Here is an 18,189-nt window from a genome sequence, read left to right on the forward strand (position 1 = left end):
GTATACTCTGAATATGAAAATATTCTGAGAACAGGAAGTTCTATAATATGTACACATATATGTAAAAGCTGGCATGAATATGATTTCTAGATGGATTCAAAAAGAGTAACTGTTGTGTAAGCACTTGTTCAAAAATATTTTTTCAATGCTTGTTGGTGCCAGGCTGTTTTGGGTATTGGAAATAGAACAATGAATAAAGCAGATAAACCGCTGTCTTCATAGATCTTACATTCTAGTGGGAGAGACAGACAATAAAGAAGCTAAATAATAACATTAGTAGTGTGGTAAGTGGTGACTGAGAGCTACAGAGAATAAAACAAAGGCGGCAGAGGAATAGGGAGGGTCAGGGTGTAGGAGTTTTAGACAGGTTGGAATTAATTATTTCCTCTCCCACCCCTACCACGATCAGGATTCATAACCTAGTAACCTTGCCTTCTAGAGTCACATCTAAATGATAGGTCAGTTAGGCAAAAAAAAAAAGAAAAAAAAAAGCAAAAAGTTGATGTGTTTCATCAAAACTTCTAATTTAGTTCATGTTTTTGTCAGCCATATTCAAAGAAATTACTCTAAAATATTAAAAATACAAAAGGACATCATCCTTATCTGATATTCCTAATTTTTTACAATCCTTTTTATAACTGGGTCTTAATAAATACATAAATATTTAAAAATCCAAAAGACTAAACACAACAATTTGTATAATTTACCTGCAACAGCCTATGAACATACTATTTGTTTCTATATTACTTAAAAATATCAGTTGCTTTTGAAGCTGAAAGATTAAATCCAAGCTACATTACTGAAATTAATTGGAAAATGATTTTCCCTTCTAAATGTTAGCGTAAAAGTAAATATTATTAAGAGGACTGATTCGGCCAGTTCGATACTGATTTTCATGCACAAAGAAAGGGCAAACAGGAGGATTCCAGGAGTTCTGAGCCCCAGTGCAGAGCCGCTGCGAAGTTGTTTATCCTTCGAGGGCCCACGGCTGACGTCCGCTCACTGAGTAATATCATCACATTTCCTGGTGGTGGTTATTTTGGGGGGGCGGCTGGGGTAAGCAGTTGTTGGACTTGACTGGGCCACTGCTCCACAGAGGGCCCGAGAGCCGGATATACCCTCTAGACAGGATGTAAGGTCAAAATGCAGTCTCACCGAGTAAATAAAGTGTTCAGTGGTAAACTAGAATCGCCAAAACAGTAACGTCTTAAAAAGATATTGCTAAACTTATACTGAGGCAACTTTCATCCTTCCTAAAAAATTAATCTGTAGCTTCTTTTGTGTCTTACACTGGATGCAGCGGTGAGTCGCTGTCCTAAGTCGAGACAGAGAGTGGTGCTGTGCTTGGCCTGTGCCAGCTGTTATTCACTTTCCGTGTAACACGTGCAGTTGTTTCCCGGGGCGGGGGGGGGGGGGGTGGGAGGGGGGGAAGCAGTGGCCCTGAGCCAGCCACACTTTCATCTGGCCCTCAGCTTGTGACCAACACTGTATACACACAGACATGTATTTTTTTAAATCATACTAGTCATTAGCATTTGATATTTTCATTAATTATTGCCTTTAGCTTTATTTTTTCTTCTGTTCTCCTTAATTTTGTTCTGTTGACTTTCTAAACGGAGACTCGAAAGCTTGCTTACTTAACTCCTGTTTCATGGAAAGTCACACACAGTTAGGAAAAGGAAAGCCGGGACCCCCTCGTTCCACGTCCCCTCCCTGCGCTCCACCTTCCCTGGGTTCTGCGGAGACCCCTGGGTTCCTCTGGGTAATAATTATTCACTCTGTAACTTTTCTCTGGAGCAGGAGTTTCCGTCCCATCTGTAGCTCCGATGGAGACAGAACGTGTAAGCAAATCTTTTTCTTACAGGTATCAGCATCAGCATCGCAGGTGCAGTTTGGCCCCATGAGGTTTCATGCAGATCAACTCCAGGTAATTCTAAGCCACGCTGTTTCCTTATGTTGATTTTCTTTAAAGAGGCGGGAGGGAGAGGGCCTAAAGTTATACAATGAAATTGTCTTTTGTGTTAGATAACAGTATCAGTACTAGAGTTATCTAAGAGAGCGTACGTTTCTTAGAGATGCACATTGAACTATTCATAGATGAAGAAATGTCTGTGACCTACTTTAAAAAGTTCAGCAGTAAAATAAAGAATGTGTATAATTGGGCATGTGTGTAGTGAGGGAGTGGTGGGGGAGTGAGTAAAGGTGGCAAATTTTAACTTTTTTTCTTATTTCAGAGAGGCAGGGGGAAGGAGAGAGAGATAAGAACATCAGTGATGAGGGAGAATCATTAATTGGCTGCCTCCTGCATGCCCCCAACTGGGGATTAAGTTTGGAACCCAGGCATGTTCCCTGACTGGGAATCGAACTGTGACCTCCTGGTTCATAGGTTGATGCTCAACCACTGAGCCACACTGGCTGGGCAAAAGGTGGCAAAATTTTAACTGATGAGACCAGAAGAAGTGTATACTAGCGTTCATTATCATTCACAACTTTTCTGTACGTTTGAAATTTTCTAATATAAAAATGTAAAAGCATGTCCTTCCTGTGTTTCTGAATAGCTGTTATCAGAGAAAAATACCTGTAAATTATTTAATCCAAAATATTAGACAAAAATAACCAATTGAAATTTAGCCCCAAAGTTCGTTGGTGTTTCCCGCACACAAACACATGTTCACTGTTCCGTTTTTTTAAATGTGGCCAGGCCTGGGGACAGCCAGCGGCATCTGGGGCACAGATACTGCCTCTTAGACCTGGTGCTATTCCTGTGTCACTGCACTGACAGGTTTTGAACTATAATATTTCCATCTGCTTTAAATTTTCTCTCTTATAATCAAAATAAATTTTTTCAACTTGGAGGTATTACATTGAGTCAGAACATTTAAACACATTATATAAAATATTAAGTGTTCTAGGAGTTTGACTGAAATATTAGCATTTCCCATCTAAGGACTGCCTAGTTAACTTACTGTTAACTAAAACAAATATTTGTGTGGTTTAATTGGTTTAATCCTATCTAATAAAAGAGTAATATGCAAATTAACCATCACTCGCTACATCCACCAGCCACACCCACCAGCCAATCAGGAGCTAATATGCAAATAAACCCAACCAAGATGGCTACGGCCACAGAGAGCAGGAGGGAGGCTTGGGTTTCCCCGGCAATGGAGGAAGCCAAGCTTTCCGCCTGCCCTTGCCGGCCCAGGCCTCCATTCAAGGCTACAAAGTTTCAATGATAGAAGATACATAAACCCAAACAGAAATGGTGGCAGCCACGGAGTTGGAAAGAGCAGGAGGCTACGGTTGCCCCTGGTGATGGAGGAAGCCAAGCTTTCTGCACACCCTGGCCAGCCCAGGCCTCGCTTAAGGCTACAAAGTTTCAATGATAGAAGATACATAAATCCCCCCAAAAATGGCTGCCGCCACGGAGCAAGCAGAAGGCTTGGCTCCGCTCCAGGCTACAAAGTTTCAATTGTAGAAGATAAATAAACCCCAGATACCAGGGCCTCCGCTAGGGTCACCGGGGGGCGTGGCTGGCCTGCAAACCACCACAGGCCCCTCGCCCAGGCCGCCCCATGCCCCAAGGGAACCCCCACCCTGATCCGGGACACCCTTCAGGGCAAACCAGCTGGCCCCCACCCATGTACCAGGCCTCTATCCTATTTAATAAGAGAGTAATATGCAGATTGACCATCACTCCAACACACAAGATAGCTGCCCCCATGTGGTCAAAGATCCTGCCTCCATGTGGACACAAGATGGCTGCCACAAGATGGCCAGCAGGGGAGGGCAGTTAGGGGAAAACAGGCTGGCAGGGGAGCAGTTAGGCATCAATCAGGCTGGCAGGGGAGTGGTTAGGGAGTGATCATGCTGGCAGGCAGAAGCGGTTAGGGGCAATCAGGAAGGCAGGCAGGTGAGCAGTTGGGAGCCAGCAGTCCTGGATTGTGAGAGGGATGTCCGACTGTCCTTTTAGGCCCGATCCCACCGGGGCCTAAATGGGCAGTCGGACATCCCTCAAGGGGTCCCAGATTGGAGAGGGTGCAGGCTGGGCTGAGGGACACCCCCCCCCCAGTGCATGAATTTCGTGCACCGGGCCTCTAGTTTTAAAATAAAGTGTTTGGTCAATCCTTTGTTGTGTTCTGCCAGAGGTTTACTAGCAAAAGAAGGAAGTATGTGTTCCATACCCTGTGGCTTCCAGATAGAATAGCCCAGGTGTCCTGGAGCCGATTGACCCGGCCCCTGAGTTACATGGGGGAGACAGGTTTATATCAACAGATTATATTCACATCTGTGTGCTTGACTTAAAACATGTGGGAGTTTTCTGTGGCTTGTTAAGAAATGATATTCCAACCTCTTTTTTTTATTTTATTTAAGTGTTTATGCTTTTTTGATTCAGGTACTTTTAGTGTTTATCAAAGAAGATAGCCAGTGTAAAGGATTCCGTAAGGCGTGTGAAAAAGCAGGGTTTAAGTGCACAGTGGCCCAGGAGGTTCAGGTTGTCCTGACTTGTTTCCTGGCTGCACATCACGACATCATCATCATCGACCACAGAAACCCCCAACAGCTGGATGCACCGGCGCTGTGCAGGTAAGCCCGAGACGCAGGCCTGAGTGCTGAGGGGCCCAGGTGCCACCCAGAAATACATTAAGTTAAGTTCAGTGTCCTTTAAGGTGCTTTCCATGCATGTAAATAAACAAGACGTTAGATTACAATAGCGTTATGTCTAGGACTGATCTTTGCCTCTGGCTTTATCTTTGCTTTGTTAAAAACGGTAAGAAAGTAGGAATCCTAACCATTAAGTGTTAGGACGAAACCCAATATGTAACTAACCACAACTGTCACCTGCATATTACTGCAACAAGTTATTATAACTTTATATATGTTTGACAATTGTCCTCTAGTGTTAGGTGAATGTGCCTTGTTTAAAATACTTGCAGAATATCAATAGCATGAGAGAATTCTGGGTAGCAAACAAATAAAAGAAAAGTACTTTTTAAAAAAAAAATGTTTTTATTGATTTCAGAGAGGAAGGGAGAGGGATAGAGAGAGAGAAACGTCAGTAGTGAGAGAGAATCAAGGATCGGCTGCCTCCTGCACGCCCCCTACTGGGGATGGAGCCCACATCCTGGGCATGTGCCCTTGAACGGAATCGAACCCAGGACCTTTCAGTCCGCAGGCTGATACTCTATCCACTGAGCAACACCGGCCAGGGCAGAAAAGTACTTTTTAAAGAAAATTATTTGCTGCTGATGGAAGTAAGGCAAAGGGAAACATCCATTTTTTTACTTAATAGAAAACTTTATTTGGAGGAAGATAAATCATAATTTTAATGTAACATTTTATAATATTCATTTTATGGACATTTAAATCTACACTTTTAGGAAATAGAAAAGATTTAAACTAAATATAACAAGGGTTCACATTTTATTAAGAGGTTGTTTGCAGAATCGTGGTGATTTTTATGCACTTATTTTCTTGGTCGGGGGACCCCAGCTTTTGGGCGGTCAGACTGGGCGGCTTTCACGGGTGTGAGCCACCTCTGGTCTTGACCTGGCACCTGTGTTCCGTTTCTGTCTGGCTGACTGCAGTAAGCCATCGTCACTGTAGCCAGGTTTGTCTGACGTGCCATCTGGCCTGTCACCTGGCACACCCACGAGGGATTGTGGCCCAAGAGATGTGGAGAGAGCTCTGGCCCACGCGGAGGGAGGCCCCAGCCCTGCGCCCAGCTCTTGCCCTGACCAGCTCCTGGCCTTCTCTGGGATATGTTTCTCAGCGGCAAGTTCGGGACACGTGGCTTCCCGGGTCATGGTGTCTCCTCCGTTAGCAGGCTGTCACTCGGGAAGGGAAGAGCCTCTCTGAGGCCCATGTGCTTGGTCGTCCTGGTGGGAAGCTGCAAGGCAGAGGCAGCACCTAAGGGGCCAAGAGCCTGATAGCAAAGGGGGTGAGTGCGACGCCCAGGGAAACGTGGCTTCTTCCCCATCCTGTCCAGACCCAGACCTCACCTCAGCTACGTCTGGGTGATGGAAAATCACCCCTGCTAGGTCATCCTTGTTGTAAAATAAAGGTCAGGCTATAGTCACGCTGCGCTTTTTATTGTGGTAAAATACACAGAACACAGAGTTCTGCTCTACCTTGTAAGGGAGGAAAATGTACAATTGTTACACATTTGGGGAATAGTCTAAAAAATTGGGTTAATTCATCCAGCACATTTTTCTTGCTATATAGATTAAAATTTTATATAATTTTAAAATAAGGAATGTGAACTGGGTTCTTACTCTGTGGTTTCCTAAGTCAGTTTCATCTTGATTCTGGCCTTTACCTGGTTTATTTCCAGCCTCTCCCTCCTGATCCGCTCGCTCGCTCTCTCCTCGCTGACTTACACAACTCCCGAGAGCTTAGCCCTGGCAGAGCCCTGCCCTTCCCGTCGGCCTCCGTTCGGGGTACCTGCTCACATGGCCTGTGGAAGGCCTTTCCTCAGTTGCTGACTTGTCTAAATGCTTAGCATTCACCTGTATCTCTTCGTTGGGGATGCTTATAACTCCTTACACTTTATCAGGTGTCTTGTGGAAGGCCAAATATTCTGCCTGCTATCCTTCCAAATCTACCAGTCGAGGAACCCTATCTTGCATGTCTCCTCAGTTCTGGGCACTGCATTTGGTATTAGAGCCACATAGGTGAAGAAGATGTGGGTCTTGCCTCTGAGGAGCAGAGGCCATAGTTGGCAGGACAAGTGAGTGATGTCAGTACAGGCACATACACCGAGTGGCCAGATTATTATGATCTCTGAACACATAATAATCTGGCCACTCAGTGTTTATACTATATAATAAAAGGCTAATATGCAAATTGTCCACTCGACCAGGAGTTTGACCAGCAGGCAGGCTGGCCAACCGCCCATGTCCCCTCCCCCTGGCCTGGCTGGCCGGACCCCACCCATGCACGAATTCATGCACCGGGCCTCTAAAATATATACATACATTGAGTGGCCAGATGGTTATGTGTTCAGAGATCATAATAATCTGACCACTCAGTGTATGTGCCCCAAGAGGATGCACATCCCAAGTGCTGCCGAGCCCGTGTCAGGGTGGCTCACATAGGACATTTGGGTGAGTCCTGATGGACGAGCGGGAGATTGGAAAGGAAGGGGGCGGGGGAACATTCCAGGTAGAGCGAGCAGCATTCGTAGGGACAGGCAGGGTGTCTAGGGCTCCCCTACTCCAGTGGGTTGGATGGCTGCTGGGCCAGGCAGAGATGGGACGGGGCTCCGGGTGGGGCTGCAGACATGAGCCCGGTCTTGTGCTTTGTGGGCTGAGCCCAGGCCTTGGACTTCACCCCTCGGCAGCTGAGAGCCTGGCGTGTTCTGCAGGTGAGTGGCAAGAGCAGAATGGAAGGTCCTTCTGGCCGCCCCCCGGAGGGGCAGGGGCAGGTCAGCCAGTTGTGCGGCTGTCACAGGCCACCTTGTGCGGTGCCTGTTATCAGCGCCTTCTCCCAGCTTCCTGTCAGGAAACCCAGGGGACAGGACTGACCCAGCAATTAAGAGCCAAAGTGAAGACAGCATATTAGTCAGAAGCTGGGGGAACAGAAAGGGCCAGAGCAGCCAAGAAGGTGGGTCCAGAGTGAAGGGGCCTTTGCTCCCCCTCGTCCTCTCCCTCCAGCTTCCCTGTTCCACAGAACTCCTACGTGTTGTCAGTTTTTAAAGAACTGTTTTAAATTCATTTTAAAATTTGTTTTTTTACTAGGTCTATTCGATCATCAAAAGTCTCAGAAAACACAGTTATTATTGGTGTGGTACGCAGGTAAGCTTTCTTTCACTGGGAAATTCGTGTGCGAACGTCATGCTTGCTCTTAACAGAGGCCTGAGTCTGCACGACCCTTCTAGTTTGGCCCTTTATTTTTTATTTTTTATTTTATTTTTTCTTATTTTCTTTTGCTTTGCCAGTTAATTTCGTATGAGAGTTTCTACTCTCGTGCTTGGTTTGTGATTTTGGACTGCCTTTTACGTCAGAAATAGGCACAGCACTAGGGAATTCCACGTTTCCCAGGGCTCTCTTCCTAGGGCACCTAACTCCAAATATATACAATGGAGATCTGGAATTATACATAAACGGAAGAAATCTTACATTTCATCCTTAAGTTGGAAGTAAGGAAAGGATAAAAATATGTGAGAAGGGCAGTATTCAAATAAATGTTACTTAACTTACATATTTTTATAGATAGGAGAAATGTTGCTGTGCCCTTTAAACTATTTTTCTGAGCCTTGTTGTGGGGGGAGAAGGGCTTTTAAAATTATTTATTTATTGGCTTATAACATTGTATACATTTCAGGTGTGCAACATCTGAAATTGGACATGGGTATATACCACATCTTGCTCATCGCCAAATTCTAGTTTCCTTCTCTCACCATAGTATTGACCCCTTTACCTGTTTTACCTTCCCTATGGGATTAAAAGAAAAATAAGCAGGCAGTTGAATAAAATAGGAAGAATTTAATTTAAATTAAAATGTTTACATATCGAATACTAGTAGATAATGTGGTTACTTCTGTATTCTGGCTGTTAATATGACTTCCTATATTTCAGCTATTAATATATACAGCCAAAAAGCTACATATGAAACTAAAACAGAAAACTATTTTTAATGGTATACTTTTGATTTGTACATTACTCTAATTTATCTAAAAGTACCCGTTATAGGACAGTTACAGTGTTACGTGCATCAGTGCATAAAGAGGTGAGCTTTAATTGATAAGAATCATCTCTAACCATATGCTCTGTCCTTTTGAAGGCGGGATGGAGAAGAGTCTGTGATGCCCCTCATTAGTGCTGGCTTTACGAGGGTATGTACCCCCTTCTTTATTATGCAAGTGTGGTTCAACATGAGGGAGTATTTTATCTTAGTTCAGAGCAAGCAACTGGATTAATTTGAAGAGAAAAATGTGTTGTCATTGTGCTGTGTGCCATTTTGGTTTAATTTTATGACCTGGTAATTATTAATCTACAATACCTAGCTTTCTTAATCTGTCAAAGGGATGCCTGTTGCCATAGCTGTGTGTCTACGTGGTTTAGCATGTTGGCCCGTGCACAGAAAGATGGCGGATTCAATTCCTGGTCAAGGGCACATACCTGGGTTGTAGGCTCAGCGTCAACCCCAGCCCCGGCCCTGATTGGGGCACACATGGGAGGCAACCAGTTGATGGGTCGCTCTCACATCGATGTTTCTCTTTCTCTCTGCCTTCCCTTCCTCCCCCCTTTCATCTCTTCCCTTCCACTCTCTGTCTAAAAATCAGTGGAAAAAATACCCTCGGGTGAGGATTAAAAAAACAAAAAAAAAACCCACACCTAATGCCTGGTAACGTCATCTTTAATGGCATATTCATTAAAAGTTATACCAGCCTGGCCGGTATGGCTCAGTGGTTGAGTGTCGACCTAGGAACCAGGAGGTCATGGTTCGATTCCTGGTCAAGGGCACATGCCCAGGTTGTGGGTTCGATCCCTGGTGTGGGGTGTGCAGGAGGCAGCCAATCAATGATTCTCTCTCATCATTGATGTTTCTCTCTCCCTCTCCCTTCCTCTCTGAAATCAATAAAAAAAAAATAGTTATACCACAGGAGTGTTGTTGTAATGCATTAAAGTCAGTTCAAGGATTCTGGAAATAAGGCAACCCAAACACATCTCCCTTCTCTCCACCCCCCAGATCCAGTCTGCCAGTTCCTCCTGAGCCCAAAGGCGGGAGGTGTTGGTCGGTTGGTTTCCTTGGGAATCAGGTGGAGAGACCAGATTTGTATCAGTGCAGTAGAGGTAGTCAAGAAACCTCAAACGATGAATTGCGTTTCAAGGGTTCTGGGTGATCGTGCCCCCAGGTCCCTGCAGGAGCCGTAAAGATCCTCCCCAGAGGCAGACCCTGCGTTGGCCTCAGAGGATCTCACCAGCAATGGTTGGAGGGCAGCAGGCAGCAGCAGTCACAGCTCACCGCCCACAAGAGGAAAGGCACTGCGAGTGAGCACTTGTGGGGAGGCGTGGGAACACACCCTCACGCTCCTCAGATACGAGGGTTATCAGACGTGACTTTAAAGCAATTATGCTTATTATATGTAAAGAAATACAAGCTTGGAAATAGCTGCAGGGGGTAGGAAGCTATAAAAAGTGACATAGCAGATTCTGAGCAGGCATGGAACTTTGAGAAACGAGCACATAATAAATGAAAATCTTAAAACTTAGTAAGTCAGAAAAAATTTAACATGTAGCACAGAGATAGACTAATAGCATATGAGTTAGAGCCTGAGAAATGTGGAGCTAGAGATACAGGCTTAACCAGTACAGAAGGACAGGATGGAGAATGGGCAGAGGTCATGTTTGAAGAGCATTTTCCAGGGTGGACAAAAGACTAGTCCACAGACTCAAAAATTCCAACAAATCAAAAAAATAGAGTCAATAAAAAGAGGATGCATCATAGTGAAAAAAACAAGTAAAATAGAAGAGCTTAAAATCAGCCAGAGAAAACAGATTAAAAAGAATGACAGACTAACAGCTAGCTTCTTAGCAGCGATAAATGAAAAATAGCACACAGTGAAATTATATTTTCAATGTGATAAAATAATTGCCAACTGAGAATGTTATACCTGGCACAAATACCTTTCAGAAATGAGGTTGAAGTACAGACTTTGAAGAACAGGAAACATGAGAGAGTTTGTAACTATAAAATCCTCACAAGCACATTCTAAAGGCTGTACCTCAGGCGGAAGGAAGGTGAATACCAGGAGGAAGGCCAGAAATGCAAGAAGGGGTGGCGAGCAAGAAAATGGTGACTGTGGGGTGAACACAGAACACATTCCCTGTGTGACACAGTGATGACAACGTCTAGAGATTATGCCTAGGAGAGGTGCAGACCGAGACGCATACCCCAGCCGGGCTGCTGGGCTGTTTCCCTCAGCCCAGTCTGGGGAAAATATGAGCAAGGACTCCAGCCACACAGCAGATGAACTAGAACAGGAACTTGAAGATGAGGGGGGATGCAGTGGCGAGGAGACGTGGTGAGTGACGGACCTGCCATGGGTACGTGCTCTGTTTCTTTTCTTCTCTGCATATGTACAAACACAAGTGTACATATGTGTTATACGTAATCATATGACACTAGAGGCCCGGTGCACAAATTCATGCCTGGGTGGGGTCCCTCTGGGTGGCCTGCAGGGATCGGGCCAAAACCCAGTCCAACGCCGCCTGCAACTCCTGCCTGCAGCTCGCACTCATCCCGGCCCCACTGTGCCTGCTGCGGGTTTGCACCCAAACAGTCCCAATCAGGAGAGGCTTGCACGGCTGCAGTGCTCACCAGCCATGAGCCCTGTGTCTGGCGCCCTCCCAAGGGGAGTGGCCTGCGGGATCGGGCTGAAACTGGCTCTCCAACATCCCCCGAAGGGTCCCAGATTGCGAGAGGGTGCAGGCTAGACTGAGGGACCCCACTGGCTGGGGAGGGACCGTGGGAGGGCTCCGTGGCATGCCCAGCCCATCTAGCTCAGTCCCTGATCTCTCGTACCCCAGCAGCAAGCTAACCTACTGGTTGGAGCATCTGCCCCCTGGTGGTCAGTGCATGTCATAGTAGCTGGTCGACCTGTCTGCCCTCTGGTGGTCAGTGCATGTTATAGCGAGTGGTTGAGCAGCTTTAGTATATCATTAGCATATTATGCTTTGATTGGTTGTTCAGTTGTTCTGCTGTTCGGTCTATTTGCATATTACCCTTTTATTATAAAGGACTAGAGGCCCAGTGCACAAAATTTGTGCATGGGTAGGGTCCCTAGGCCTGGCTGGCGATCAGGGCCAGTCTGTGTGGTGACGAGTGGGGTGATGCGGTGGGGGGAGGGCCCTGCTGGCACCTGCCTTGGCTGGCCTGTGGGCTGGGGGCAGCTCCTGCATTGAGCGTCTGCCCCCTGGTGGTCAGTGCGTGTCATAGCGACTGGTCGTTCTGCCATTCGGTCGATTTGCATATTAGGCTTTTATTATATAGGATTATATATAAACAAAGTCTATCTGTGTATAAAATTAGACCTAAGTGAAAAAATACAGACTGACATAAATAATACTCTTCTAACAGAAGGGACATACCAGAAGAGACATTTTAATAATAGCTCAATATTTAAATCCTGGACTATCTTAGCCAACCCTAGGTGTCTTCAGAGTTGTGGGAGGAGGTGGAGATGTACGTATTCTCATGGCCTTTATCGGGCAGACATGGAATGTGGATGGGCACGAGTGTTTTCTGACATTTCGTCTTTGTGGGAAAGGTGCAGACCACAGCATTGCTCTGGGAGCTACTTCGTAATTGCTATCTTGTTTTCAAGTAATAATGAAATCTCTGTCTGCTTTTGAGATCAATGAAAAGTAAGGTAACCATTAACAGAACAGAAATGTTTAATAAACCTTCCAAGCTAACAAGAGGACATATGGCCCTAGCTGGTTTGGCTCAGTGGATAGAGCATCGGCCTGCGGACTGAAGGGTCCCGGGTTCGATTCCGGTCAAGGGCACATGCCTGGGTTGCAGGCTCAATCCCCAGTGTAGGGCGTGCAGGAGACAGCTGATCAATGATTTTCTCTCATCATTGATGTTTCTCTCTCTCTCTCCCCCTCTCCCTTCCTCTCTGAAATCAATAAAAAAAATATATTTTAAAAAAAGGGAGGGAAATCAGGGACTGCTGGCCAGGAACATGCAGGTCCTCATTCATGCCTGCAGGCCAACACAGCCCTTCTCACCCGCGGAAATGAGAGCGAGGTGACAGGCCTGCCCGCCCATCTCCTGACGGGAAGAGAGCGCCGTCAGCCCTGACTTCACAGAGCACCCGGGGATCCGGCCTGCCTGCATAGGTGCCCGTGGCTCACCGCAGGGAGGAGAGATCCCTGGGCACGTTGCTTGTGCCCCTGCCCACACGAAGTCAAGGCGTGGGAGGCTTGAGGTGCACTGGGGTCTCCAGCCGTCCCAGGCCTTGGCTGGCCTACCTCCCAGGAGGTGAGATCTTGTGCCATGGAGACAGGTGTGCTTACATACAAGTCAACAGATGGCCTCCTGTGCACATAACCCGGGTTTTCACTGGGTAAGAAGATCCACGCTGTTCTACCCCAGAGGTGAATATCCAGGTTCGAGTGAGCACGTGTGATGAACGTACAGCCTCTTGCTCCCTCTGCTCTGGAGGGTAATCTTTTGTTGGCTTAGCTGGGCCACGGTGAGAGGTCAGCGAAGGACAATACTGCCTGAGTGGGGGTTATCTCGTGAAATCCAGGTGCAGAGAGAGATGCATGCATTTTTTTGCATATTATTGGTGTGTGTAACTTTAAAGAGGACAACATACTGCTCTTAAGTAAGTGAATATGCTCTGAAAGTTTATGTAGGACTTTGGTAAATTTCTTTCTACAGATTCTAGCCTCTGCGAGTGACACGTACATGACCCACATCCCCTAATTTCAGTTACCAGGTTGGGCAGCCTGTCGGACAGAATTACTTACGGGTAGACAAGTAACTGCCAGGCGCACTGTTTAGCCGCAGCCCCTTCTGTTGCAGAGGTACGTGGAGAACCCCAGCCTCCTGGCCTGTTACGCCGAGCTGCTCCAGCTGGAGTTCGGAGAGGTGCGCTCACAGCTGAAACTCAGGTACTCTGCCTCGGGAGGTCCCCGCCCCACACCGGGCGGTCGCCGGGGAGCACCTGGCGGGGTGGCTCCCTTTTGGGGTGACTGACCTCCTGCAAGATGGCATGGGGTGATGGAGTGGCTCCTCTCCACATACAGACGTTCAGAGTCGGCCTGGGTGTCTCAGTCAGTGGTCATGTTAGTAACTGGAGACTCAGATGTAAAGATGGGGCCACAGCCCGGCCAGCGCGGCTCAGTGGTAGAGCATTGACCTATGAACCGGGGGTCACGGTTCGATTCCTGGTCAGGGCACATACCCGGGTTGTGGGCTCCATCCCCAGGAGGCAGCCGATCGATGATTCTCATCATTGATGTTTCTCTATCTCCCTCCCTCTCCCCTCTTCTCTGAAATCAATAAAAAATATGTATTTTTTAAAAATGGAAACACGGGGTAAAAAAAAAGAGAAAGGACATGATCACGCAGTTCATAGGGGATGTATATTAATGGCCAGTAAACATGAAAAGGTGTTCAACTTCACTAGTACTAAAGCAAATGAAAATTACATACCATGTTTTATTTACCACATCTGTAGAAATTTAAAAAGTGATAAAACCAGTAGGGCTTCTCATAGATCCATCTTCTCTAAACTTGTTGCAACCAGAGGTGGGAACTTCTCCCTCTTTTTTTGTTGTTAATCCTCACCTGAGGATTTTTTTTTTTTTTTTTTTTAAGAGAGTGGAAGATAGGGAGGAGGAGGAGGAGAGAGAAACATCAATGTAAGAGAGAGACATCGATTGGTTGCCTCCTGCACACGCCCCACCCAGGGCCGGGGGTGAGCCTGCAGCTGAGATACGTACCCTTGACTGGGAATCAAACCCGGGACCCTTGAGTCGTGGCCGGAAGCTCTGACCACCTCACACACTGGCCAGGGCCGCCCTCCCTTCTTTTTTGAATTAGCATTCGTTACCTTTATAATCAGTCAAAAGACACCTTTAAATAAGTGAATGTAACACCCCAAGATTGAGTTAGATTCTGTAGTGTCTGCATTAACCCACCCTTTCCTCTCCACGAAGGGCTTGTAACTCAGTGTTCACGGCACTAGAGAGAAGCCAGGACGCCATTAAGATCACGAGTGAGGACAACTGCATTCAGGTTTGTCGCTCGGGCGGCTGTCCGGGTCTCTGGTTGTGCTTGTCCTTGTTTTTAGGATTGAAACCCTCCAGGAAGATTTTTCTTTTTCTTTTGACGTTCAGGAGACCAGTTTTCCCATAGAGGATGATCAGAACAGAATCTGTGAGAGATGTAATTTAAAATAAGTGCCCTGTAGGTACGAAGAGGTCTCATAGTCACTGTGTGTTTAAGGAGAGCCTTTGTCCGGGAGGGTTGTTACTGGGGCGGGGGACGCTGCAAAGGGAAATGGCTCTGACCATAGGCCTGCGAGTTCTCACCTTTCTCACGGCCTTTGATGGTAGTTTACACTTACAGACATTTCCGAGAAACTACTCAGAATAACGAGTAATATCCGAACAACTTGTCCATTATTAGCAAAGTGGATTTGTGTCAGTGACGGGAGACACTTTAGATAACAGGAGGGGGAGTTGTGCCAGAGAATGTTCCTTTTGTCTGAGAACAGCTCCCCTCTGGTGTAGCTCTGAGCACCCCAGGCCTCTCTAACCTAACTTGTGACTTCCTTGCTAAAGAGCTGATGATGCCGACATTCAGGAGCGTTCAGGAATCGGTGCCCTCAGAGGCAGCACAGGGGCCAGCGGGTGAGGGCACGGGCTTGGTGTCATACAGGCCTCACCCCTTCGTAGCTGAGCATCTGACCTACTCTGTCTGAATCCGCTCTCTCATCTGTACGAATGAGAGAAATATTAATACAGACAGCAGCCTCCCTCTTGTAAGGGTGCTGAGGACTAAATGAGTTAATGTGTGTGAAATGCTTGCTATAGGCCTTGGAAATAGGCCTTGAGCAGTATGATGATTTTGTCGTCATCCTCACATTATTATTATTAGTGGCCTGGTGCACGAAATTCATGCACGGGGGTGGGGGTGCGGGGGAGGGTGTCTGTCAGCCTGGCCTGCACTCTTTCCAATCTGGGACCCCTCAGGGGATGTCCGACTGCCGGTTTAGGCCCAGGGATCAGGCCTAAACCGGCAGTCAGACATCGCTCTCACAATCTGGGACTGCTGGCTCCTAACCGCTCACCTGCCTGCCTGCCTGATCACCCCTAACCACTCTGCCTGCCGGCCTTCTCACCCCAACTGCCCCCCCTTGCCAGCTTGATCACCCCCACTGCCCCCCCCACTGGCCTACTCACCCCCAAACCGCCCCCCCCCGCCAGCCTGCTCGCCCCCAACTGCCCCCCCTGCTGGCCTGCTTGCCCCCAACTGCCCTCCCCTCCTGACCTGATTGCCCCTAACTGCCTCTGCCTTGGGCCCGCCACCATGGCTTTGTCCAGAAGGACATCCAGAAGGTCTCCTGGTCTAATTAGCATATTACCCTTTTATTAGTATAGTTTATTATTATTAGCACATGTACAGCTTTCCCCATACATGTCTTCTAGGCCCTTTGGAAATTCAAGCATAAAGCCTAATATTTGCAAACCCTCCCCAGTTCACAGCCTGCTTCCCAAGTACATAATCCATTTGCCCCACAGGAGCGGGGAGATGTTTCCTTCCATTAAACAGATGTGCAGTGGGCGACTTGGAGGAGACCAAGGGAATGTGGGAATGGAGCCTGGCCGCTTCCGATCCCAGTCTGGTGCTCTGTCCCAGTTCCTAATCCCAGCAGCCCTTTGTAGCAGCCCCTGGTCTGTCCACGGGGACCTGCTAACTGCCTGGGGCCTCAGGAGAACCTGGGAGAAGCCCAGCCGGGACCGGGCAGCGGCTCTCCGCACTCCAGGGCCCTTTGGGGGTTGTGTTCTCATGGCTTCAGACCCGCGTGGTGAGCTCAGGCTCCTGCGCTTCAGGGGAAAGTGTCGGCTTAGGTGGAACAGTCAGTCTTCATTGTACCCTTTTCAGAATTTCTGTTAATTCACTTGATGCTTTTCTTTTTTTTGTCTCCCTCCTCCCCCATCCCCCCCCCCAGTATGTAAATCCAGCATTTGAAACAACAATGGGCTATGAGTCGGGTGAATTAATAGGGAAGGAGTTAGCAAAAATGCCTGTAAATGAAAGAAAGGCTGACTTGTTCACTACTATAAACTCATGCATGAAGATGGGCAAGGTAAGTAAGAGGTTAGTACCTTTTTGACTTTCCTATCACAGGCCGGGGTGCCGGGTGCCCTGCCTGCTCTTCCCAGCGGGCGGAAGCGGGTGGGGTTCTGCCTGTGGTTCCCAGTGGGCAGGTGAGGACACAGGCCAAGGGAGTAGAGTACGATTCGCCAGTGATCAGTCACCCTGCCTGGCACTTACGGTCACGGTTTTCATCTTTATCATACGCTGGTCTTTCTAGTAAGGGACCTAAGTGGTGGACATGGGCACACGGTTCTGGGTAAAGGATTGCCAAGGTGACACGCTCTCAGAACACACCTGAGCCCAGCAGGCCTCTGAGCCTCGTTCGTTCTCAGCATTTTTAAAAATGCCTGCTGTGTGGTCCTGGCTGGTGTGGCTCAGTGACTGACTAGAGCGTCAGCCTGCGGACTGAAGTGTCTCAGGTTGGATTCCTGGTCAGGGCACATGCCCAGGTTGCGGGCTCGATCCCCAGGAGGGGGCGTGCAGAAGGCAGCCAATCAATAATTCTCTCCCTGGTGTTTCTCTCTCTCCCTCTCCCTTCCTCTCTGAAATCAATAAAAATATTTTAAAAAATAAAACGCCTGCTGTATGCCAGGCACTCTGCTACATTCTGATACAGAAAAACTAAACAAAACATAGTCCTGCCTCTGAGAACTCCCATTCCAGGGCACAGAACGGAGAGGTAAGAGGAATCATTGCTCCGTCGCGTGAGAAGTCACGTCGTCACGGTGCTGAAGGCAGACAAAGGCAGGCTCAGTCTGCAAGACGGTTTCTCTCTCAACAGTAGCTTCGGACGCCGGTGCTAGGTTTCAGGAAGTGAGAAGGGGAAGGCTCCTGCTTACGTTGTTTCTGTTGGACGCATACTCGCTTTTGGAAGTTGGATGGGGACTGTTAATATGATGATTGAAAAAACAAAAAACCCGTGACCTGCCTTCCTGCTCCCCGTGGCGGCCCGTGCTCTCCTGTTGCAGAAATAGTCCGCCGTCGGGGCAGGAGGGCCGTGCCACGCTTAAACCCGCGTGCTCGGGCCCCTCAGAGACTCCGAGGGGGCGTGTGCCTTCGCTTTGCCACAGCTCTGAGCGTGCAGGACATCTGCAGGGAGAACGAGGACAGACGGGCCTGTGCAGACCCGTGGTCGGCATCAGGGAAATGGAAGTGGGCGCTGCTCCATCTCACTGTACCTTCCGCTCCCGGTCAAGGAGGGTGGTTCCTTACCAGAAAGAGATGCAGTCTGAGGCGGGTGCGGGGACGCTCAGGGGTCAGGCGCACCGCCTGGGTGAGAGCCGCGCTCCGTCCCTGGGGGCACGGCGTCCGCAGAAGGCAGGGGGAGGGCAGCCATCACCTGAG

At 47.9% G+C, this 18,189-nt stretch overlaps 1 protein-coding gene across 2 annotated transcripts in view; it reads left to right on the forward strand.

The window, feature by feature from the left end:
* The window catches only part of PDE8A (phosphodiesterase 8A), a 101,973-nt gene that overhangs the window by 54,608 nt on the left and 29,176 nt on the right, over positions 1-18,189 (forward strand). For both annotated transcript variants that reach the window (XM_080651499.1, XM_080651498.1), the window contains exons 2-8: positions 1,865-1,927; positions 4,394-4,584; positions 7,737-7,793; positions 8,782-8,833; positions 13,540-13,628; positions 14,679-14,757; positions 16,697-16,834. In XM_080651499.1, coding sequence (XP_080507625.1) covers positions 1,865-1,927; positions 4,394-4,584; positions 7,737-7,793; positions 8,782-8,833; positions 13,540-13,628; positions 14,679-14,757; positions 16,697-16,834 — 669 coding nt within the window. The remainder of the gene's footprint in view (positions 1-1,864; positions 1,928-4,393; positions 4,585-7,736; positions 7,794-8,781; positions 8,834-13,539; positions 13,629-14,678; positions 14,758-16,696; positions 16,835-18,189) is intronic.

Source organism: Plecotus auritus, assembly GCF_963455305.1.
Source record: "Plecotus auritus genome assembly, chromosome: 15".
NCBI classification, from domain to species: Eukaryota; Metazoa; Chordata; class Mammalia; order Chiroptera; family Vespertilionidae; genus Plecotus; species Plecotus auritus.